This window comes from Lontra canadensis, unplaced genomic scaffold (genome assembly GCF_010015895.1).
Source record: "Lontra canadensis isolate GAN:19392208 unplaced genomic scaffold, GSC_riverotter_1.0 scaffold7, whole genome shotgun sequence".
Taxonomy (NCBI): domain Eukaryota; kingdom Metazoa; phylum Chordata; class Mammalia; order Carnivora; family Mustelidae; genus Lontra; species Lontra canadensis.
Genome location: NW_022631001.1, coordinates 385,398 through 410,057, shown reverse-complemented (window position 1 = coordinate 410,057; position 24,660 = coordinate 385,398). Strand labels below are relative to the sequence as shown.

The 24,660-nt window shown below is 34.9% G+C and overlaps 1 protein-coding gene across 1 annotated transcript in view; it reads right to left on the bottom strand.

The window, feature by feature from the left end:
• Positions 1–24,660, bottom strand: part of PGR (progesterone receptor) — a 97,774-nt gene that overhangs the window by 42,372 nt on the left and 30,742 nt on the right. The window contains exon 3 of the mRNA XM_032853570.1: positions 12,840–12,956. Within this exon, the coding sequence (XP_032709461.1) occupies positions 12,840–12,956 (117 nt within the window). The remainder of the gene's footprint in view (positions 1–12,839; positions 12,957–24,660) is intronic.

Here is a 24,660-nt window from a genome sequence, read left to right as displayed (position 1 = left end):
AAATATTTGCAACAACTTTGTTTAAAATAATTGAAGTTATATGAAAAAAAGAATGGAAACACAAAAAAGGGAAACACTAGTAAAAATAAGATAGATTTATAAAAAAACAAGTATAATGTCTAAAAAAAAGTACTAAAATGAAAAGATAGTAAACTTGAAGACATAACTGACTAAATGACACAGAATATAGCATAGGTATATAACAATATGGGAAATGTTAAGTAAGATAAAATATATAGAAGATAGAATGGATGAAAAAACAGAATGCGCTAACTAATATATGTCTAGTAAGTATTCTAGAGTTAGAAAAAGGCAATGTGGAGGGAGGTAATATTTGAAGAATACTGGGAAGAATACTCCTGGTGTTTATGAAAGACATAAATTCTCAGATTTAGAAATTATGATTTACAAGTAGAACAAATGAAACTAATTTATAATTGAGTGAACTTGGAGAACCAAGTATAAAAATGTTTTATATAAATATAGAGAAAATATTGCCTCAAAGAAGCTGTTAAATCAATTGGAGAATTTGTAGAAAAAATGATACATGCCAAAAGATAATAGATGAACATCTTTAAGATGTAGAGGAAAAAAAGTCAACCTAAAATTTTTAAATTACCAAAATCATCATCCAAAATGAAGATTAAATAATGATATTTTAAATGGAAGCAAATGAGTTTATCATTAACAATTTCCCACAGAAAGAACTTATAAAAATTTTATTTCAAAAATAAAATTCAGTTTATTAACTGAATGAAAGACTGAGTTGGGGGAAAAACAATAGATAAACATATAGGTAGACCTTTCGGAGTGAATAAAGTAATAATGATCACTAATTCTGGAACATGTTCTGAAATGAATGTTGTTTACTTTTTCATGGCCTCTCTGTTATTTGCTTTTATTTGGGGCAAAAAAATATTATATTGAGTGGATGACACCAGGTGTTCATGTGATAATGCTGGGCTTACTGCATGGAGGCAAGGGAAGAGTATTATACTGGATATTAAAATGTAAGTTTTATGACAGCCAGAAAGCTTTTTGGGAATTGGATGAGAAAATAGGTGGTAAAGATCAGCAGACAGGGAATGGTGCAAATCAAATCCTTTGATATTATGAGGATCATAATAAGCTTTGCTGTAGTTTTTGTGGATTTATAGGCAATTATCCTAATAGTAGCTATAAGAAATCATGTCTAGATATATGTTTTGACTTTGGGTTAGCAAAAAGATGATGTTGCTGGAATCAGTACGCTGAGACTATGCTCTAACAACCCCTTTTAGCACTGATTTATCTCGCTTTTCCTTTTTCAGATTCCACCTCTACTTCCCAGATGAAAACAATATATCTGTGTTTTTGCTGAAAAAAAAATACAAATACTAGATAATAGGAAATATGAAATTAAATTAGGTATATGAATTTAAATTAGGTAATTAGGAAAAAAAAAGCTCTACTAGAATTGTTTTAAATCATCCAACTAAAGTCAGACTACAAATGGGGAAGAACCTTTGTATTCCTCAATCCTGACTTTTTACTGAATGTGGAAATAGGAGACAATATCAGATACTATTGAATAGTTCTAGCTGGCATCCATAAAAGCAGTCCCCCAAAACAAAAAACAAACAAACACCACCAAAAAACAACCCCAGGCAAACAAATGAAGCCAAAGAAATGAGAATGAATGCTCTAAGGAATATCCTTATCTACCATGTATGAAATGGCATTTAGGGTGAACAATTGGGGAGTAAACAGAAGACATTAATTGGGTAGAGGTTTCAAGTCAGTGAACTGAGGAAAGAGTGTGAGGTACTGTCTTGGGATGGCGGTTGCTGATTCAAAGACCAGGGTTTGAGTAGAAAAGAAAATGCTCGTAAGAGGAAGACCATGAGAGGTCTAAAGGCATAGGTGGCAGCTGTCACCCAAAGAAATTCCTGCATCAAAGAGAGAGCAGATGGTTTCAGTTTTTATAGTAATCAAAGGCATAGACTAAGTTTCTATACCTCCACAAAAGGTACTGCTCAGGAATTTTGGTATTCTTCAGAAAAAAAAAAAAATGAGGCTTATTGTCTTCAAGTGTAGGAGAAGAAAAAAAGAACACACCTTTACTACACAACCCATAGTTTGTAGCCCAGAAAATTACTCTCTTTGCTAAGAAATGTGGGGGTAAATCTAAGGGTAGGAGGAGGTAGGGGATAGACTAGCTTTCTAACATAACCTTTTAAAATCTGAAGAAAAGGCTAACAAAATAAATAAAAAAATAAATAAATAACCCTGTAAAAAATCCCAGCTTGAAAAAATCAGCTAACATTAACTATGCATTTAATCATTCTTTTACACAGAAAGCTACTTATTTTATAAGAACTAATTACCTTTATAATAAGTTAGCATTTTTACCACAAATGCAAAATACAGAGCTCTATTCATTTTAGAATTTTTTTGTGAATCATTACACAAACATGTTTTCCAAAGGAAAGAAGTTAGAAGCAGAATTTCTGAATTAGAAGATATATTACCATCCTTCAGAGTGTAACTATTTTTCCTACTCGGTGCCGTACGGCAATGAACAAAATGCAAGAGTTCACTGTGACCTGGTGAAGGCAAGGAAGTGATTCATTAAAAATAAAAATTATATGCAACTAAGAGACCCAATAACTCAATCACAATTCTTATAATCAGAACATGTGGAGGCCAAGAAAAGCAAGGCTGTACCCACCTCGAGTCTAGCCCTGATACCAGTACACCCATCTTGGCAAAGCAAAAGCTGGCACCTTGCACCCCCTCTCCACCCGCTCCCCTCCCCTTGGTAAATACGTGTGACATTCCTCAGCCACCACTGGCTGCCCTAAGAAAAACAAATAGTTAACTTGCAGAGATCACAATCCTGCAAGACAGGAGTCTCCCTTGATTTACAAATGTACTAGAGATTTAACAATAGCCCAATTTCCAGAGGCAAATAACTCAGTTCCCAAGCCCTAATGTCGCCCTCCCCACCATAAAACTGAAGGAGGCTGAGGCAGAAGGAAATGGAAATAAAGTTAAATTTCTTCTAAACCCAAATCTCACTAACAAGGACACTTGATAGGAGAAGGGTGAAACTTTATCTCTAAACCTCCAAGATAGTGTCAGCAATCATTCCCAAGATAAATCATTCCCATCTAAAGGGTCTCATGAGAAGATTTTTTATTACTAGTAATAAATAACCTTTCTTCCAACAATAGCTAGCCCCTCAAGGTCCTGGAGACCTTGCTTCCAAAATTCCTTAGAGACTAACATCATCCCCTTTGTCCTCATCCACCACTGAGTCCACCCCAACTCTGCCTTTAAAAACTCTGACTGTAATCTGGTTCGGGGTCCAAGTCCCTACTCAGCTGCACCGGGTATACTTGGGCCCAAGCTTAAGCTTGTCAAATAAACCCTCCTGTGATTGCATTGGTGCTTGACTCCTTGGTGGTCTCTCAGAGGCGAAAACTCGGGCATAACAGAACATAGTTGCTGAAGCTGGTAAGAACAACCTGCAATAACTACGTCATAACATCCCAAAACTTTAATATTTTTGACTTCTACCATATACTTTATTAAGTCTTTAAAAATGTTTCAATGTTCTCTCTTTGTTTCATCTTTTGTTATTTAAATGTCTCTATATCAGAAATGAGAAATCTCAAGAAGGAATGATAAACAAGAAAGGAAGAAAGGAAGGGAAATATTGCATTTCTATTTCCAGTAGTGAATAATTACTTAAGTGAAACTCTTCTAATTAAGGAAGAATCCAACCAGGAGCAACCCTGATTATCATCGAAAATGATGTTCTCTCACTCTCGGTAGACCACAAGTACATTTCCCCTTACTCCAGAAATTTACTACAGAATTAGTAATTAGAATCTAATTAAAAAAGAGTACCTTCATGATTTGTAAGAATTGGATTATTGACCCTATAGACTTTTGCTACCTGTTCTCTCAGGCAGATCATTGCCAGTTTCGTCCAACTAATAAACCTCTGTGAAAATCTGTTTATCAAATAAGTAATGCATTTTATATTTCTAGATGTGTGATGTGACCACATATAATACTAGAATTCAATCACTCTTTCATATATGCCTGAAATACAGGAAGTACAGGAAGGCTATTTCCTTTTTTTTTTTTTTTTTTTTAATCTGGGAATTATCCCTCAGAAACAAAGATACTGGTTATATATTAGTCCTATGAGCAATGTAACATTATGAAACTCTAAATTATTTTGAATGGCAATATGCTGCCAAAGACAAATTAAACTGAAATAACTTCAAACAGTGGTAGTTTGGAAGGTTTACAGAGAATACCTGTTTTTTTTTAAAAAGAGGCAAAGAAATTTGTTGAGGAATTAGTCTGAGTTTAGGGAAGAACATACCAAAACCTTCAAAATATCTGTTAATATCTTATTTCTTACAACAGAAATGAAGAAAATATAAAAAATGATCTGATATTAAAAACTGAGTGATAGGTACATAGGTACTTATTTATTTTAATTAATTTGGCAGGCTTAATATATTTTATAATTAAATAATACAGCAAGTTGTTATGGGGAAGCATTAAAAAAACTCTTATGGGACAAATATTAAAATAGTTATATTATGTAGATGACTATATTTGGCTTGGGATATATTTCCAGTTACAGTATTACCCATTGATTCAAAAAGTACTACATATCAAATATTTTAGATAATGATGATGAATTCTGGCAAATGATTAGCTGACTTACAGATTGGCCGTACTGAGAACCAAAGATCCTGCTGGCAAAGTTTTGTGAAATTAGTTTGAATAAAATTATTCATGAAATGTGACACTAGACATACAATACTTCTAATTCAGTAGATTTTTGCATGTGACTTAAATTCTTGTGTTTAACTAAATTAATGCAATATATAAGTAAACATTTGACTATTTTATCTATTTCCCCAGAAGTTTATGTATTAATTTTGACCAGAACACATTTGCATCTTTTAAGTGGGAAAAATGGGGGACTTTCCCTACAGCTTAGTTAGTCTGGGACAGTTTCAGTTTATACCTGTTATTCCAGTTTAGTTATTTTTTTAAAAGATTTTATTTATTTATTTATTTATTTGATAGAAAGAGCGAGAAAGCACAAGCAGGGTGAGGAGCAGAGGGAGAAGCAGGCTCCCTGTTGAGCAGGGAGCCTGATGCAGAACTCAATTCTAGGACCCTGGGATCATGATTTGAAACTAAAGGCAGACACTTAACTGACTGAGCCACCCAGGCACATCATCCTAGTTTAGTTATTGAGCACTCCATTTCATCCTCAGAGGTATTCTAGTTTGGATGATGACTTTTATAGTCACTGGCCATAGAAAGTAGTATACTGATTGAAATAAATTACGCAAAAGGAGAAAAATCCATAAAATCTGGGGGGAACTGGAGCACATGATATCAATAAGAAACCTTGGAAACACAACAAAATTGAGGATATTATAGCTGGACAATGATAACTATCTACTCACATTTCTGCCTCTTTCTTACTATAATCTCTGAGGTTAGGGATATTTACCTCTGAATTGAGTTCTGTCCTATAACAGAATTAATTCTTCCCTCAAGCTGAAGAAATATAAAGAAAATGAAGTCAATTATAACAGCTTTGCACCAACATGGTCTTGTTGCCCACCCTTTTCTGATGCTAACTTAGTCTATGTCTCTGGAATGGTATCTTCCTCTTTCTTCCCAGTTCTGAGTCTTCTATAAAGCTCTCTTCTTTTATTCTATTTCTCACTGAGCATCTGTGTTGTTAACTAGAACCAAAGTCTTTCTTCCAAATGAACACCAGTTTCTCTGTCTACAGAGGGAGAGAAGTCTCCCCTTTGAATAATCCCATTTCTTGAAGGTTGTGTATTCAATCACTTCTGCTTTGGTCAATTTGCTCCATCTTCCATTACAAGAGTAGAAATGCTGAAGTAAGTAAAATGAGGACACACTACAATCCAAGCTCATTCAAAGGCTTTCAACATTTCCAGATATGAAAAACAATGATAACTGTTTTCCTACAAAATCCCTTTCCTTGCAGTGACTGAAGAGATGGGAAAATTTCACAAGAAAGTCACACTTCATATGGAAGACAAGTAAGAGTTCATGAAGACTAAAGGGAGAATGATACAGACAAAAGTAAAATACATGGAAAAACAGGTGAGAGCCTGTGACTACAGTATAGCTTCCCAAAGGACTGATGGGAGAAGGACTTAGAAAAAGAGAGACTACCTATTAGGTAAGGAAAGGCTCCATGTGCTGCATTTAGGAACCTGGGTCTTATTTCATGAATAGTTTGTTAGAAAAATCACTGATTCCACTGCCTACAAAATAGTCAAACTCCAGATACCAACTGGCACAAAGTAACTTTGAAGCTTCATTGCTGTTCCCACTAAATAATTGGCTTTTCTGAAAATTGAGTGAAGTTTCAGGATACAAAATTAATATATAGAAATCTGTTGTGTTTCGATATACAAATAACAATGTATCAGAAGGAGAAATAAGAAAATAATACCATTTAAAATTGTACCAAAGAAGAATAAAATATCTAGAAACAAAATCAAGGAGGTGAAAGACCTGTACTATGAAAACTATAAGACATTAATTAAAGAAATTGAAGAGGACACAAATGGAAACATATACTATGAACTTGGATTGGAAGAATTAGTACCATTGAAATGTCCATGCTATCCAGAGCAATCTAAAGATTTAGTACAATTCGTATTTGCCAATAGCATTTGCCATAGAACTAGAACAGATAATTCTAAAATTTGTATGGAACTACAAAGGAACTTGAAGAGCAAAAGCAGTCTTGAGAAAGAAGAACAAAGCTGGAATTATCACAGTTGTGGATTTCAAGATATACTACGTGAGACAGGAATCCATCAGAATCCTAGAGGAGAACATAGGCAGCAATTTCTTCGATATCAGCCACAGCAACTTCTTTCAAGATATGTCTCCAAAGGCAAAGGAAACAAAAGCCAAAATAAACTTTTGGGACTTCATCAAAATCAAAAGCTTCTGCACAGCAAAGGAAACAGTCAAGAAAACAAAGAGGCAACCCATGGAATGGGAGAAGATATTTGCAAATGACAGTACAGACAAAAGATTGATATCCAGGATCTATAAAGAACTCCTCAAACTCAACACACACAAAACAGATAATCATATCAAAAAATGGGCAGAAGATATGAACAGACACTTCTCCAATGAAGACATACAAATGGCTATCAGACACATGAAAAAATGTTCATCATCACTAACCATCAGGGAGATTCAAATTAAAACCACATTGAGATATCACCTTACACCAGTTAGAATGGCCAAAATTAGCAAGACAGGAAACAACATGTGTTGGAGGGGATGTGGAGAAAGGGGAACCCTCTTACACTGTTGGTGGGAATGCAAGTTGGTGCAGCCTCTTTGGAGAACAGTGTGGAGATTCCTCAAGAAATTAAAAATAGAACTTCCCTATGACCCTGCAATTGCACTACTAGGTATTGACCCCAAAGATACAGATGTAGTGAAAAGAAGGGCCATCTGTACCCCAATGTTTATAGCAGCAATGGCCACGGTTGCCAAACTGTGGAAAGAACCAAGATGCCCTTCAACAGACAAATCGATAAGGAAGATGTGGTCCATATACACTATGGAGAATTATGCCTCCATCAGAAAGGATGAATACCCAACTTTTGTAGCAACATGGACAGGACTGGAAGAGATTATGCTGAGTGAAATAAGTCAAGCAGAGAGAGTCAATTATAATATGGTTTCACTTATTTGTGGAGCATAACAAATAGCATGGAGGACATGGGGAGTTAGAAGAAGGGAGTTGGGGGAAATTGGAAGGGGAGGTGAACAATTAGAGACTGTGGACTCTGAAAAACAATCTGAAGGGTTTAAAGAGGTGGGCAGGTGGGAAGTTGGGGGAACCAGGTGGTGGGTATTAGAGAGGGCACAGATTGCATGGAGCACTGGGTGTGGTACAAAAACAATGAATACTGTTATGCTGTAAATAAATTTAAAAAATGATTAATTAAAAAAAAAGATATACTACAAAATTGTGGTAATCAAAACAATATGGTACTGGCACAAAAACAGATGCACAGATCAATGTAACACGATAGAGACCCAGAAGTAAACCAATCTTATAGGGTAAATTAATCTATGACAAAGTAGGTGACAATATGTAACAGGAAAAAGTCTCTTCAATAGTGCTGTAAAAACTGGATAGATATGTACAAAAGAATGAAATTCAACCACTTTCTTACACCATCCACAAAAATAAACTCAAAATGGATTAAAAACCCAAATGTGAAACTATAAACCATTAACCTCCCAGATGAAAACACAGATAGTAATCTCTTAAACATCAACCTTAGCAACATTTTTCTAGTTAGGTCTCCTCAGGCAAGGGAAGTAAAAGCAAAATTAAACTACTGGACTATATCAAAATAAAAAGCTTTTGCAAAGTGAAGGAACCATCAACAACCCAAAAAGTCAGCCTACATAATGCAAGAAAATATTTTCAAATGATATATCTAATAAGGTCTTAATATCTAAAATGTATAAAGATCTTACATGATTCAACAACAATAACCGAAGAAACTGATTAAAAATGGGCAGAATAGACATTTTTCCAAAGAAAACATACAGATGGCCAACAAACACATGAAAGATATTCAACATCACTAATCATCAGGGGAATGCAAACCAAAACCACAATGAAATATCACCTTACACTGTCTGAATAATAGAACCAAAAAAGACAATACATAACAAGTGTTCACAAGGATTTGGAGAAAAAAGAAGACTTGGGCCCTGTTCATGGGAATGAAAATTGGTGCAGCCACTATGGAAAACAGTACAGACGTTCCTCAAAAAATTAAAAATGGAAATACCATATGATTCGGTAATTCCTCTACTGGACCTCAAAGAAAACAAAAACACTAATTTGAAAAGATATATGCACCCCTATGTCTATTTCAGCATTATAAATGATAACCAAAATATGAAGCAACCCAAGTGTCCACCAATAGATGAACGGATAAAGAAGATGTGGTATATATATGCACTGGACTCAGTCAAAAAAAGAATGTGATTTTGCCATTTGCAACAACATAGATGGACTTTGAGGGCATTATGTTAAGTGAAATATGTCAGAGCAAGTCAAATACCATATGATTTCACTTATATTTAAAATCTAAACAAATAAAAAAGCATAAATAGACCCATAAATACAGAAACCAAACATGGTTGCCAGAGTGAAAGGTGCTGGGATGATCACCAAATAGGTGAAAGGGAGTGAGAAGCATTCTATCCATGAAATGAGTAAGTCACAGGGGTGAAAGCTACAGCATAGGGAATTAAATCAATAAATCTATAAATCAATAGAATTCTATGACAGATTGTTGTTACACTTGTGATGAGCCTAGCATAATATATGGAGCAGTCAAAACACTAAGTTTTATACCTGAAACTAAGGTTACTTGTATGTCAAGTCTATTTCTATAGAAATTATACACACACACACACACACACACACTCATACACACACACACGCATACATGAGGGGCACCTATGTGATTCAGATGGTTAAGCATTTGCCTTCAGCTCAGGTCATGATCCCAAGGTCCTGATATTGAGCCACACATTGGGATCCCTGCTCAGTGGGGAGCCTGCTTCTCCCTCTCCTTCTATGGTCCCCCACCTGCTTAGGCTCTCCAGTTCTTTCTGTCAAATAAAGAAATAAAATCTTAAAAAAAAAGAAATATACATATAAAAGAAAAAAACTACAAAAAGCTTATGAGTTAATACTCATGTGTTTTTAAAAAAAAAACTATTACATTGTATGCATGCTATCAGATATATTGCCTAAGAAATAGTTAAGTGATGGAAACATCACAATTCCAGACTTCAAGTTATATTACAAAGCTATAGTGATTAAGACAGTATGGTACTGGCAAAAAAAGAGACACATAGATCAGTGGAACAGAAAAGAAAACCCAGAAATGAACCCACAACTATACGTTCAATTAATCTTTGATAAAATGGAAAGAATATCCAATGGGAAAAAAAAAGGCTCTCTCTTCAACAAATGGTGTTGGGAAAACTGGACAGCAACATGCAGAAGAATGAAACTGTACCCTTTCTTACACCATACACACACACACAAAAATTCAAAATGGATAAAAGACTTAAAAGTGAGACAGGAAAACATCAAAATCCTGGAAGAGAACTGGAAAACATCATGAAAAAGAACAAAACTGGACCACTTACACCATACACAAAAATAAATTCAAAATGGATGAAAGACCTAAATGTGAGAGAGGAAACCATCATAATCCCGAGGAGAACATGTAACCTCTTTGACATCAGCCATAGCAAATTCTTACTAGATATGTCTCCTGAGGCAAGGGAAACAAAAACAAAAATAAACTATTGGGACTACATTGAAATAAAAACCTTCTGCATACTGAAGGAAACAATCAACAAAATTAAAAGGCAAACTATGGAATGGGAAAGATATTTGCAAATGACAGATAAAGGGTTAGTATCCAAAATCTGTAAAGAACTTATCGAACTCAATGCCTACAAACCAAATAATCCAGTTAAGAAATGGGCAGAAGATATCAATAGACAATTTTCTAAAAAGAAAACATACAGATGGCTAACAGACACATGAAAAAATGCTCAACACCACTCAAAATCAGGGAAATAAAAATCAAAACTATAATGAGATACCATCTCATGCCTGTCAGAATAGCTGAAATGAACAACACAAGAAACAACAGGTGTCGGTGAGTGTGTAGAGAAAGGGAAACCTTCTTACACTGTTGGTGGGCATGCAAACTGATGCTCAGTCTGAAAAACAGTATGCAGGTTCTTCAAAAACTTAAAAATAGAATGACCCTAGGATCCAGTAATTGCACCAGTAGGTATTTATGCAAAGGATAGAATCAAAGAAAGAGAAACATCATATGATTACATTTTAATTTGAAGGGATACATGTACCCTGATATTTATTTTTCAATTTTTAAAAGATTTTTATTTATTTATCTATTTGAAAGAGAGAGGGAGGGAGAGAATGAGAAGGGATTAGGGGCAGAGGGAGAGGGAGAAGCAGACTCTGTGCTGAACAGGGAGCCCAACAAGGGGCTCGGTGCCAGGATCCCGGGATCATGACCTCAGCCGAAGGCAGATGCTTAACTGACTGAGCCACCCTAGTGCCTGCACCAAAATGTTTATAGCAGCATTATGAACAATACCCAAAGTATGGAAAAAGCCCAAATGTCCATCAACTGATGAGTGGATAAAGACATGATATGTATATATAATGGAATTTTACTCAGTCATAATAAAGAATGAACTCTTGCCATTTGCAACAATGTGGATGGAGGTAAAGTATATTATGCTAAGCAAAGTAAGCCAATCAGAGAAAGAGAAACACCATATGATTTCAATCACATGTAGAATTTAAGAAACAAAGCAAATGAACATGGGGTGAAAAAAGGAGAAACAGACTGAAGCTTATTAAAGGGGTGTTGGTAAGGGGGATGGGTGAAATGGATGGGGGGCGGGATTAAGGAAGGCACTTGTGATCAACACTGTGTATTGAATGTAAGTGATGAATCACTAAATTCTACACCTGAAACTAATATTACACTGTATGTTAACTAACTGGGATTAAAATAAAAGTTTGAAGAAAGAAAAAAAAAATAATACTTGAAAATAAAAACTTAAAAGGGAGGATAGAACAAAAAGTAAATATATTTATAAGGGGGAAAGGGGGCACTTGGATGGCTCAGATGGTTAAGTATCTGCCTTTGGCTCAGATCATGATCTCCAGGAACTGGGATGGAACCCCACATTGGGCTCCCAGCTCAGTGGGGAGAGTACTTCTCCCTCTTCTTCTGCCTCTCCCTTTGCTTGTGCTCTCTCTCTCTCAAATGAATACATTCCATTGCCTCTCCCTTTGCTTGTGCTTTCTCTCAAATGAATACATAAAATCTTAAAAAAAAAAAAAAAGAAGGGGAAAAAAGAAATAGCTAAATGAAATGAAAATAAAGGATTCAGGAGTGATTGATTCCTTTCCCTGATACTTCCTATTAACTCACCCTGTCATATTTTTGATAGCCCTTATCATAATTTGACATAAGTATTTATTGCTTCTGTCCCCAGAATGTAAGCAGATGGTAGGTTTCTTCTTGGGCAGATGGTAGGTCTTATTTATGTATTTATATGTGTGTTTATGCATGTATATATGCATGTATATATGTATGTATGGATGCTACACTCCCAGAACTTAGAATAGTACCTGGTAAATAGTAAGGGCTCAATAAATAGTTACTTAAAGAGAATGAGGTAGGGATGTAGGATGGGAGAGATTAATTGGGAGAAGGAGGGATGGAGATCAATGTACTTAATCAATTCACAGGATCAGTTTTTGAGCTGGAAAGAACTTCAGTGCTCCCATTTTATGGATAAGGATACTGATGCCCAGAAAGGGTTGGTGACTTATCAGAGCCACACAGATAATCAATGTCAGAGCCTAGATCCAACTCATGTAACTTACTAAGAAATTGGTGAACTTCTCATAATATCTACTTATAAGCAATATAGGTAAATGAAGGCTTACTACTTCTCATAACAGACCTCAAAAAAATGAAAATCTGCAGTTAATGGGATACTAACGGTTACTTAATCCAGACACCAATAATCATGACAGAAAAAGTAAACCAAGAACAAAGATGTATAAGAAAACTAGAATTTCCTGATCCATGGTTTTAGAGTGTAAATACTCAACATATTAATGATGAAAATATAAACATTACCTCCAAGGACCATGCCAGCTTGACAGCATTTTCTAAGGCGACATGCTGGGCAGTTTTTTCTGCGGATTTTATCAACAATGCAGTCATTTCTTCCAGCACATAAATAGTTATGCTGCCCTAAAAAAAAAACAAAACACACACACACACACACACACACACACACACACACAAAAGTTATCTATGATATCTAAATACCATTGGAAATTTTATGCACTCACAACTTTAAATAGTGCACATCAGTGAGTGGATTACTGTCTCAGCCAGGATTTTGCTTGGCATACATGAATGTTGGCGATGCTCCAAGTCTATTTAATACTTTACCTGTGTCTTCAGAAGCCTTAATGAGATGAACACACCTTATAAATCAATCTGAGGGTTTGCACAATATTTCTGGGCATCTTCTTAATGGTGTCAACATCAGATTGCCCTTAAACCTTTCCATCATTTCAAGATTAGTTACATGTTGTTGGTAAGTATTAGTTCTATAAGATAGTCAAAATGTAGTAAAACTTTTTCTTTCTGACATCTAAAGCATCAAGAACATAGATACAGACTAAAGAATTAAAGGCATTTCTAAGATAGGCCGTTATAAAATCTATACACTTAATGCTATTGGAATATCCTGGAGCTATCTTACTTTTAAAGGGTCTAATGATTGTGAGTAACACATGAAAAAAATATTACTGATTGTATTGATTTTACTGCAGTTTATTTTGGCTGCAAATTAGAAAATACAATAGATAAAAATAATGATAGAGAAAAATTTTAAAACAATGAGAAGTATTGAATGAAGGAGAGGACAAGAAGAAATGTGGACAAATGTGTGACCCTGGGATCATATGTGCAGGAGAAATAACATATTTTCAAAAGGTCTGGAAAATGAATATAATATTGAACCATGATGATATTAAATCACAAATATGTTCCATTTAATAAAGATGGACAATCTAATTTATTTGGGTTGAACAAAAAAAAAATCTCAGCTTAAACACATAAACCTTAATTAACTGGAAAATCTACTTTTTTGCATGCTTTATTTTTGAATAAAGTCTTGTAACACAGACTGAGTTTTTAACATCTTTAGCTTATACTTCTTTTTTTTTTTTTTAAGATTTTATTTACTTATTTGACAGACAGAGATCACAAGTAGGCAGGCAGAGAGAGAGGAGGAAGTAGGCTCCCTGCTGAGCAGAGAGCCCGATATGGGGCTCCATCCCAGGATCCTGAAATCATGACCTGAGCTGAAGGCAGAGGCTTTAACCCACTGAGCCACCCAGGTGCCTCTAGCTTATACTTCTTAAGTGTGAAAAGCGATTTTAGAAGATTATTGAATTTCCTTTAATATTTTATATTAGTCAACATTAAAATCAGATTTACTCTTCTGGCCAAAGTTTATGGTAAAGGAACACAGACATACCTTAAACATTTGATTAATCAAGCAGGGGAAAGGATATGTCATCTGCCCTTTTTGAAACCTGATGCAATATTGCCAAAGGTCTGTAATAGAGCACCACATTTTCCTCTTTCCCCTTGGAAAATATTGTATATAGATTAGGTTAGGAAAAGCAAGGGGTGATTACTATTACATCTTTTCTTTTAAATTATATATTCTCTTTCATTTTATGTTCTAGCTGTACCAACATCCTCATATTTCCCCCAAATCTCTCATGTCTTTATGGCTCTCCTCCTTTTTCTAAATTTATCTGCGTGGCAAACTCTTGGTTATCTTTCAAATCTGGTCTTAACTGACTCCAGAAAGACCTAGACATTTCCTCTGTGTAAACAACTAAATATTCAATATGTATGTATTATAAATACTGCTTGACTTCCTTAGGTTTTGTGAAGTTAAAAACAAGGTCTTTTGAAACTCTTATGTAAATTAAGAGTCCAATAAATATTTGTTGAATATATGTGTACTTAATTATATTTATTTTTTCACTTAAAGCCATAACTATGGTTGTACTCAACAATATAAACTCTATAGTAATATTTTACTTATTATCATTATACTAAATTTTAAAAAATCTGTTGCTCCAGATTTTTAGCACCTTTCAATTTTTTTATACAGAATGCCTGTTATTTCAAGAAAATTCTTGCATTTTTACATTAAGAGATCATGAGTTAGTATCTTTAACAAGCTTATTTTTTTAGACTTTTATTGTTCATTATAATTTTTAAATTCCAGTATAATTCATAGTGTTATATTAGTTTCAAATGTACAATATAGTAGTTCAACGTTTCAATATATCACTCAGTGCTCATCATGGTAAGTGTACTCTTAATCCCCTTTATCCATTTTCACCCATACCCCCCAACCCACCTTCCCTCTGGTAACCACCAGATTGTTCCTTATATTTAAGAGTCTATCTCTTTTTTCCTTTTTTCATTTATAACAAGCTTATTTTTATTTATTTTTTAATTTATTTATTTGACAGAGAGAGAGAGAGAGAGACAGCAAGAGAGGGAACAAAAGAAGGGGAATGGGAGAGGGAGAAACAGGACTCCCATTGAGCAAGGAGCCTGATGCGGGGTCAAACCCAGGGTCCTGGAATCATGACCTGAGTCAAAAGCAGATGCTTAATGACTGAGCCACCCAGGTGCCCCAGCAAGCTTATTCTTAACATCTACCTTTGCAAAGACAGAAGTCCTTATTATTTCTGAAATATTTATATTTTTTAAATTTTATATTATTTTTTCAGTGTTCCAAGATTCATTGTTTACGCACCACACTCAGTGCTCCATGCAATGCGTGTCCTCCTTAATACCCACCACCAGGCTCTCCCAACCTACCCCCCCAATAACCCTCAGTTTGTTTCTGAGTCTCTCATAGTTCTTCTCCCCCTCCAATTTTAATGATCTAAAAAAGGGATTACTGAATGGCTGGCTATACTTATATATTATTTCCAACTGCTGTCTGCATTTAATATATTAATATAACTTCAAGTGTTACTATTATTAAGAGAATCATATTCTGTGAAAAAAAGCACTATTAAAATGTAGGTTGGTCATTTTACGTGCCTAATGACTTGTAAAATTTTAGATACATGACAAAAATTCCATTTTGTTTGAAATGAAGTCTTTATTAGCTACAAAGAGATTTACCTTTAAAATAAGAATTCTATATTATTTATGTGGCCTCATAAGCATAAGTAGTCACAACATTTTTATGCCTTTCTTTGAAAAGAAGAGGGAAACATGTAGAAAAGGAGGGGGAACATGTAGTAAAATAGTGAGATAAATGAATATATATGTTTAACAGATAAAGAACAAAGACAAGAAAGTTGGTATGGTATGATTCATGAAGTATGGCCTTGAGGCAACTGAGCCCATACTTATGGAAGCACTGCTTCCACCACAAACACAAATGTTGAAGAAAAACAAAAGCATGTTGTTTAATTACAACCTAGAACAGAAAAGGAGTGGGGGGGAATCCTAATAAGCCAGAAATTTAAAAAGTAAAAAGAGGGGGTAAACTGGAATGGACTGTGGTCAAAAAAAGCTTCAGATCAGATATAGGACTTAGAAGCCAAGAACTAGGGTTTAACACCCACAAGGGCCTGGGATTTGTGGCCACAGTCCCACTGGGAGAAGAGTGTAGTAACTGAAACCTACATAAAATGGAGAATCTCAAAAGGCTGTCTTTCCATGAAAAATGGGTTAGAGAACACTACCCAAACTATGCTGATGAAGCCAGGAATCTGCCCTCAAATTTTGGGTGGGGAGAGGAGCCACCCATGACTAAAACCAAAGTATACAAATATCTTGGCCTTTGAGAGAGTGATTTTCTCTAACACGTGATGTATGAAACTGTGCCAAGAAACAAATAGTTGTCTAGGACCAGTAAAACTCTTAGGGAGAGCCAAATGCAAAACTGAACTGTAAGGACAGGTACACATATGTGTAAAAAAAAAAAAAAAAAAAAAGAGAGAGAGAGAGAGATGTACCAGAGTATGTATAGAAGCACTGTTTATAATAATCCCAAACTGAAAACTCCAATGATCATCTGTAGAATAACACATAAACAATTTGTTTCATTTTTCAATGCATTATTATACAGCAATGAGAATAAATAGCCTATGCAAAAATATGGATGGGTCCATAAATATAATATGTAAAATAATAGACAAAGAAAAATACTGTATGATTCCATTAATATAAAATCCCCAGACAGTTAAAACCATCTATAATGTTAAAAGTTAGATGGGAGTGACTGGAAGGGGTGCAAGAAGACTTCTGGAAAGTTTGCAAATCATTTGATCTGGATGATGATATCCTAGTTTCATTTATTCAATGATAATTCATTAAGCTTTATACCTCTCTTTGACTACTTTCCTAAAATTATTTATGCCAATAAAAAGCTTTTTAATTTCTTGTTAAAAATAGTTACACCTGAGAGGACAGATTAGAGGATACTCTGATCCAACAGAGGGAGAGGAGTTTATGTAGGACCAACCATTTGAAGTCCAGAAACAGAATAGAAGTAAGAAGAGAGGAGAGGTAACATGTTTCCAGAGAGAAGAGAGGTATTACCTACATTATGGGATTACAGTTGGAGCTTTCCAGTGAAATATCCCAAGAATCCCACCAAGTATCTTGCTAGAGAAATGGCCAGCTATAATCATCTACCAAACACAGAAAACTCCAGTGACAGTCATATATGTGCCTGCCGAGTACAACTGTGCCTCTCCTTTTAACCCTTCTCTTTCCTACATATGCCTCTACATAGAAAAGGTCAAAATCAGCTGTTAAGGGGTCTTAGAAATGTGAGCATGGTAAACATAGAAGAAGGTGATCTTGTCAGTTCTCTGTAGCTTCAGGCCCCCGCAGTACTGAGCTCTAACAAAGGATAAATACTAAATCAGGTAAGAGTTTGAAATTTTGACTATCATGCCGGCCTGTACATTTTGGTCACTGAAGTGAGACCTTTTTTTAAATTAATCATTATGGAAATGGACCAAAATTTCATAGAGAAGATGGAACAAGAAGCCCATAGAACAACAAGCCCACAGAGCTGCTGTTAGAGGTCATGCTATATTGGCACTGTGAAAATGTGTGTGTGAAAAAACACATACAAATACATAAACATATAGATAAAAACCATAACAATTATTTTAATATTGTTATAAATAAAATTGTAAACCAGTGCTTCTCAACGAGACATTTTTGTCTTCCCCTAAACGAGCTCTGGAATTATCTGGGGACAATTTTGGTTCATACAACTGAGTAGTAGATGCTACTGAGGCCAGGGATGCTATTAAACTTCCTACAATGCACAGGAAAATCCCCAAAACAAAGAATTAATGGGCCCAAATGTCAGCAGTGCCAATGTTGAGAAACTCTAGTGTAAATCATGATTGTCCCATTTCTTAAAAAAGATGTGTTTTTCAGGTTGGTCCACTTAAAATGCCTAGAAGCAAATGCAACCACAGCAGCAATAAACACTGGGATCCAGATTGCTCTGTCTAATATCATTTTCATCTGAAAGGAACCAGAGCTCTTTGGAGGAATGGTTGATCTAGGACTATGGCAGAAAATGTACAAGTTCAATCTGTGATACTTTGTTATGAATTATTTTGATGTTATTGAGGGTTAATGAAACAGTGTCAAAGCCACACTGACCAAAGACAATTTAAACATCAAAAAATTTATTTCAAGTGATTAAAACATACTGACTATATAAACAAACATAATGATATGTAAAAAAGGAAAGAAGAAGAGAAAGAGAAAAAATCATACTCACTGGAAACAACAGGATGATGCTAATGCACAAACTCATTACTTTGAAAATTGATAATCAAGGGGAAATAAACATCTACTAGGCCTTCCAGTATTTTAAGATTACTAAATTACCTTTTGGAAGAGAGAAAGAACTATAAAAAAGACTTATAGCTGATAAAATCAGAAGAAATAAAAGAAATAGAAAATCATCCTTTTGCAATCCCTAAGGAAATGGTCAAGACTGAAAAGAGAGTTAAAATACTCCTCTATTTTCCAACCACATATCTGTGTGATGTCACATTTTCTTCATATGCTTCAACCAAAACAACATATTGCAACAGGCTGACTGTAGGCACAGATATGAAACACAGCTGCATTCCATTAAAGCAGACATTAAAATGACTTGTAAAAATGTAAAACAATGTCACACTTTTCACTAAAATTTTTGGTCTGGAAAATTAACATCAAATGATTTTGCTATTTTTTAAATGACTTAATAAAAAGTTTCCAAAGCTTACCATTTTAAATTTACAATATGATAAATGCAGAGAGATATAATCCACATAAACAAAATTCTTTGGGCTCTCAATAATTTTTAAGCATGTATAGGAGAGGAGTCATAAGACCAGAGTGTTTGAGAACCACTGACCTGCACATGACTCCTTCCAAAATGTTTAACCTGAATTTAATTGTATGGGGAAAAACAAACAACAACAACTACAAAAGAGACAAATCTAGATTGTGGGAATTTCTACAAAACAGCTGTTCTGGATTCCTCAAAAGTGTCAATGTCCTAAAAGACAAAAAGAGGTGGGAAGATCTTTTTAGATTAAAGGAGAGGAAAAAGACTTAATCAAAGGTAATACATAGTTCTTGATAGAGCCTTCATGAAAAAACAACCTATATAGGACATTTTGGGAACAAATGGGGAAATCTGAATACTGAGTATATATTAGATAATATTACTGTATCAATATTAAATTTTCTGATGTGATACCAGGGTTATTTTGCAGAATGTTCTTGTCCTTAGGAGATATGCTCTGAAATTTTGAGAAGTAAAATAGGATGCCTACAATTTACTTTCATATGGTTGTGTATAGATATTCATTATACTACTCTTTGAAATTTTATCAGTGTTTTCTAGAAGTTAAATTCTTCTGAAGACACAAGCAGAATGAGACGAAGGCTTGGACTACTTTTCCACATTAGCCAGTCTGGGGATTGTTATGTAAAACTGGAAAAAAGACGGGAACAAAGACTGACAGTGTGAAAGGTAGCTAGACAATAATGAAGCATTAAGTTTTAAAGTATCTTCATGTAAGATCCAAGGGTATTTTGTTTTGTTTTGTTTTGTTTTGTTTTTGTCTTGTTAAAGTGAAGGAAAAGGTGGGTGGGGAGGAGGTAAAGAAGAAAACAATTTTTTTTTAAGTAGTTTCCGCATCCACCATGGAGCCCAATGTAGGGGGCTTAAACTCACAATCACGGGATCAAGACCTGAGCGGAGATAAAGAGTTGGATGTTTAGCCCACTGAGCCACCAAGGTGCCGCAGGAGGAAAAAATATTAAGTACACTATGGGTCAATATATTAGGAATTTAACTGGCTTATTTCATGTAATCCTTATAACAAAATAGACACTACATAGGTATTTAATTTTTCCAAAGTACCTAAAGATTAAGTAGACATAAATAGTCTTCAGTTGAGAACAAAGAAGGCACAGAGTATGTTCCTGAAGAACAGAAATGGGCATTGGGCATCAGACATGAGCTCCTGAAAGGGGCTGCTTGTGAGTTACATAACACTGGCAGGCAGCAAAGGCAGAGAATGGCATGGTACCTCACATCTCTTATATAAGAATGCTTCTAAGCTTCATCCTGAACCAAAGCCCCGCACCCCCTTCCCAAGAATCCAATTTCTCTCAAGTATTAGGCAAATATGTACTGTAGTAGAAGTTTGTCATATTCCTAAACCCTAAAACATAAGTGAGAATATAGTGATACTTTCATCCAAGAATTATAACCCATCCTGATAGAATGCTTGCCAATCCCAACATTTAATGCTTCAAAGAAGAACTCTAATGTCAGTCCAATTTTTATTTCTTGGTAATGAACCAGTTTTTTTTTCTTCCCTGTTTAAACTCAGGTACAATCTTTTCTATATAAAATTAAAAATGTGTTCAATATACGAAAAGGTGAGCCCTTTTGATATACAAAATAGAATTTTTATTTAACTTTTAAATTTATTTCTGTTATCAAAATTCTAACATTATAAGACTTTGAATAAATCATTTAACTTCTTGATGCTTCATTTTCTTACTCTATAAAATAATGGCTCGAAAGCTGTTTGAGAGTTAAATAAAATAATCTGTTAAAATATGTGGGGCTTCTGGGTCGCTCAGTCAGTTGAGCTCACACTCTTGTTGATTTTGGCTCAAGTCATGATCTTGGAGTCCTGAGATCAAGGCATCCCTCCCCTTAGAGCTCAGCAGGGAGTCTGCTTCTCTCTCTCTCCCTCTTCTTCTGCTCCAACCCCCACTCATGCACACACACTCTCTCTTACTCTCTCTAAAATAAATAAACAAATATTTAAAAATATGTAGCACTAGACATAGAATAAATGCTTAATAGGTAGAAATTAGGACAGTTCAATAAGCAGATATTTACTGAATATCTTCCATGTATTCACATTGTTCTAGGTGCTGATGATAAGATCCCAGGAGCTTACTTTCCATAATCAGCTAATACTTTTGTTTGACTTCTTTTTTAGTTTATTCTTCAGAAACACTGATTATTTATGTGCTGAATATCTGCTTTCTATTCATCATACCTGTTATCCAACAGCACAATGATAAGACCACACACTTCATAATCAGACATACTGTTACTCAAATTCTCGTAATTCTACACCTTGAGAAAATTATCTAAGTCTTATTTTTAATACTTTCAAAATGGAAATGAAGGTAAATACGATATAAGGCTATAATATGGATTAAACAAAACAAGATAAAATACTTAGCACACTGGTACATAGTAAACACAACAAATCAGAGATTAAAATTTTCATCGATTTGTTCTTTTTCCTATATTGTGAAGTAATTTCCTAAATATGAACTCTACACAACTTTTTTATTCTATTTATGGTTCCCAATATAGAATTTAACTCTGCTATTACACTTTTGGATCTCACTGTCATATTTTCTTATCTCACCCAGCTATGTTTTCATCTTACTTAGATCTTTCCTATGACATGTATTCTTTTTCACAGATGCCATCATCTTTTACCTTAATAATTCAAAGCAGATTCTGACCAAAATGTTTCTTCTGTTTCTTTTGGCAAGTCAATTTTAAGTACACTTTTTCCTGAAATCAGATCTATCTATTAATGATGATGTGTTCAATCAAACAACTTGACAAGACTCTAGTGTGATAATGTGACTGTCAGTGGGAGACTGGCAGTCACCAAAGTTCAGTACAGTTAGGACATTTACCAAAGCTGGAAGTCAGAATGAGATGGATGAGTAAGGAATGTCAGGAAATGGAATTAGAGAGGAAAGAGCTAATTACAAAGATCCTGAGAGATGGCCTGGACTGTCAGAAAACTAGTAAAACTAGTAACCAGAGGGTTAATAGGACTAATAAGTACAACTGCAGTAGTTAGTTGATAGTTAGTTGATAGATAATTAGTTAGTTAGTTGATAGGTAGTTATTTTGCAGAGACTTAAGTTTTCACCAAGAAACTACCAGAGGCAATCAGGACCACTGACCTCTTTGAGCATTCACAAGTATATCATGAATGAACTTTTGACATAGGAGGACTTAAAACTCCACCCTTGGAAAATGCCAAGGATGTCATTTTCTGGTCATGGGTCATGTGAAGATGTATGTAGAAGATCTATGCAGGCACAGACAATAATTTCAGTCCTTCCCTACTTACTAATGTTCTGTATGTGACTTTTTAAAACTCAATTTTATTTAAATTCAATTAATCAACATATTGTGTATTATTAGTTAAAGAGATAGAGTTCAGTGATTCAAGTTGTATATAACACCCAGTTATATACAATAAGTACCTAGTACTCATTATATCACATGCTCTCCTTAATGCCCATCACCCAGTTACCACATACCCCACAAACTGCCTCCCCTCCAGCAACCCTCAGTTTGTTTCCTATATTTAAGAGTCTCATAAATTGTCTTACTCTCTGATTTCATCTTGTTTTATTTTTCCCTCCCTACACATATGACCCTCTGTTTTGTTTCTTAAATTACACATATGAGTGAAATCATATGATATTTTTCATTCTCTGACTGATTTATTTCTCTTAGAATAATACCCATTAGTTCTGCCCATGTCATTGCAAATGCCAAGATTTTTTTAAGGGTTGAGTAATATTCCACTGTATGTTTATACACCACATCTTCTTTATCCATTCATCTGTTGGTGGACATCCGGACCTTTTTCATAGTTTAGCTATTATGGACATGGCCACTTAAACATTTGGGTGCAGTTGCCTCTTTGGATCACTACTTTTTTAATCTTTGAGGTAAATACCTAGTAGTGCAATTGCTAGGTTGTAGGGTAGCTTTATTTTTAACTTTTTGAGGAAACTGTATACTGTTTTCCAGAGTGGCTGTACCAGTTTGCATTCCACCAGCAGTGTAAGAGGGTTCCCCTTTCTCTGCATGTTGGCCAACACTTGTTGCTTCCTGAGTTGTTAATTTTAGTCATTCTGACTGGTGTGAGGTGGTATCTTATTGTGGTTTTGATTTATATTTCTCTGATGCTGAGTGATGTAGAGCACTTTGTCATGTATCTGTTGGTCATTTGTAAGTTTTCTTTGGAGAAATGTCTGTTCACGTCTTCTGCATATTTCTTGACTGGATTTTTTTTTGTTTGCTTGTTTGTTGGATGTTGAATTTGATGAGTTCTAGAAAGATTTTGGATAATAGTCTTATATCTGATAAGACATTTGCATCTTCTCCCATTCTATAGGTTCCCTTTTAATTTTGTTGACTGTTTCTTTTACTGTGCAAAAGATTTATCTTGGTGAGGTCTCAATAGTTCATTTTTGTTTTTGTTTCTCTTGCTTTTGGAGATGTATTTAGGAAAAAGTTGCTGCAGGCAAGGTCACAGGGGTTGTTGTCTTTGTCCTCCTCTAGGATTTTGCTGGATTTCTTTCTCACATTGAGGTCTTTCATCCATTTTGAGTTTGTCTTCGTGTATGGTGTAAGAGAATGGTCGAGTTCCATTCTTCTGCATGTAGTTGCCCAATTTTCCCAACACCATTTGTTGAAGAGACTTTTTCCATTGGATAGTCTTTCCTGCTTTGCCAGAGAATAGTTGACCATAGAGTTGAGGGTCTGTTTCTGGGCTATCTATACTGTTGCATTGATCTATGTGTCTATTTCTGTGCCAGTACCATACTGTCTTGATGATCACAGCTTTGTAATATAGCTTGAAGTCAGGAAAGGTGATACCACCACCTTTGGTTTTCATTTTCAACATTACTTTGGCTATTTGGGGTCTTTTCTGGTTCCATACAAATTTTAGGAGTATTTATTCCAGCTCTATAAAAAATGTCAGTGGTATTTTAATAGGGATTGCACTGAATGTGTAGATTTCTCTAGGTAGCATAGACATTTTCATGATTTTTTTTCTTCTAATCCATGAGCATGGGATGTTTTTCCATCTCTTTGTGTCTTCCTTAATTTCTTCCATGAGTGTTCTATAGTTTGTTTTTTTTTTTAAGATTTTATTTATTTGACAGAGATAGATCACAAGTAGAGAGAGAGAGAGGAGGAAGCAGGCTCCCTGCCTAGCAGAGAGCCTGATGTGGGACTCGATCCCAGGACTCTGAGATCATGACTTGAGCTAAAGGCAGAGGCTTAACCCACTGAGCCACCCAGGCAGCCCTGAGTGTTCTATAGTTTTCAGAGTACAGATACTTTACCTCTTTGGTTAGGTTTATTCCTAGGTATCTTATGGTTTTGGTGCTATTATAAATGGGATAGACTCCTTAATTTCTCTTTCTTCTGTCTCACTGTTAGTGCATATAAATGCAACATATTTCGGTGCATTGATTTTATATTCTGCCACATTGCTGT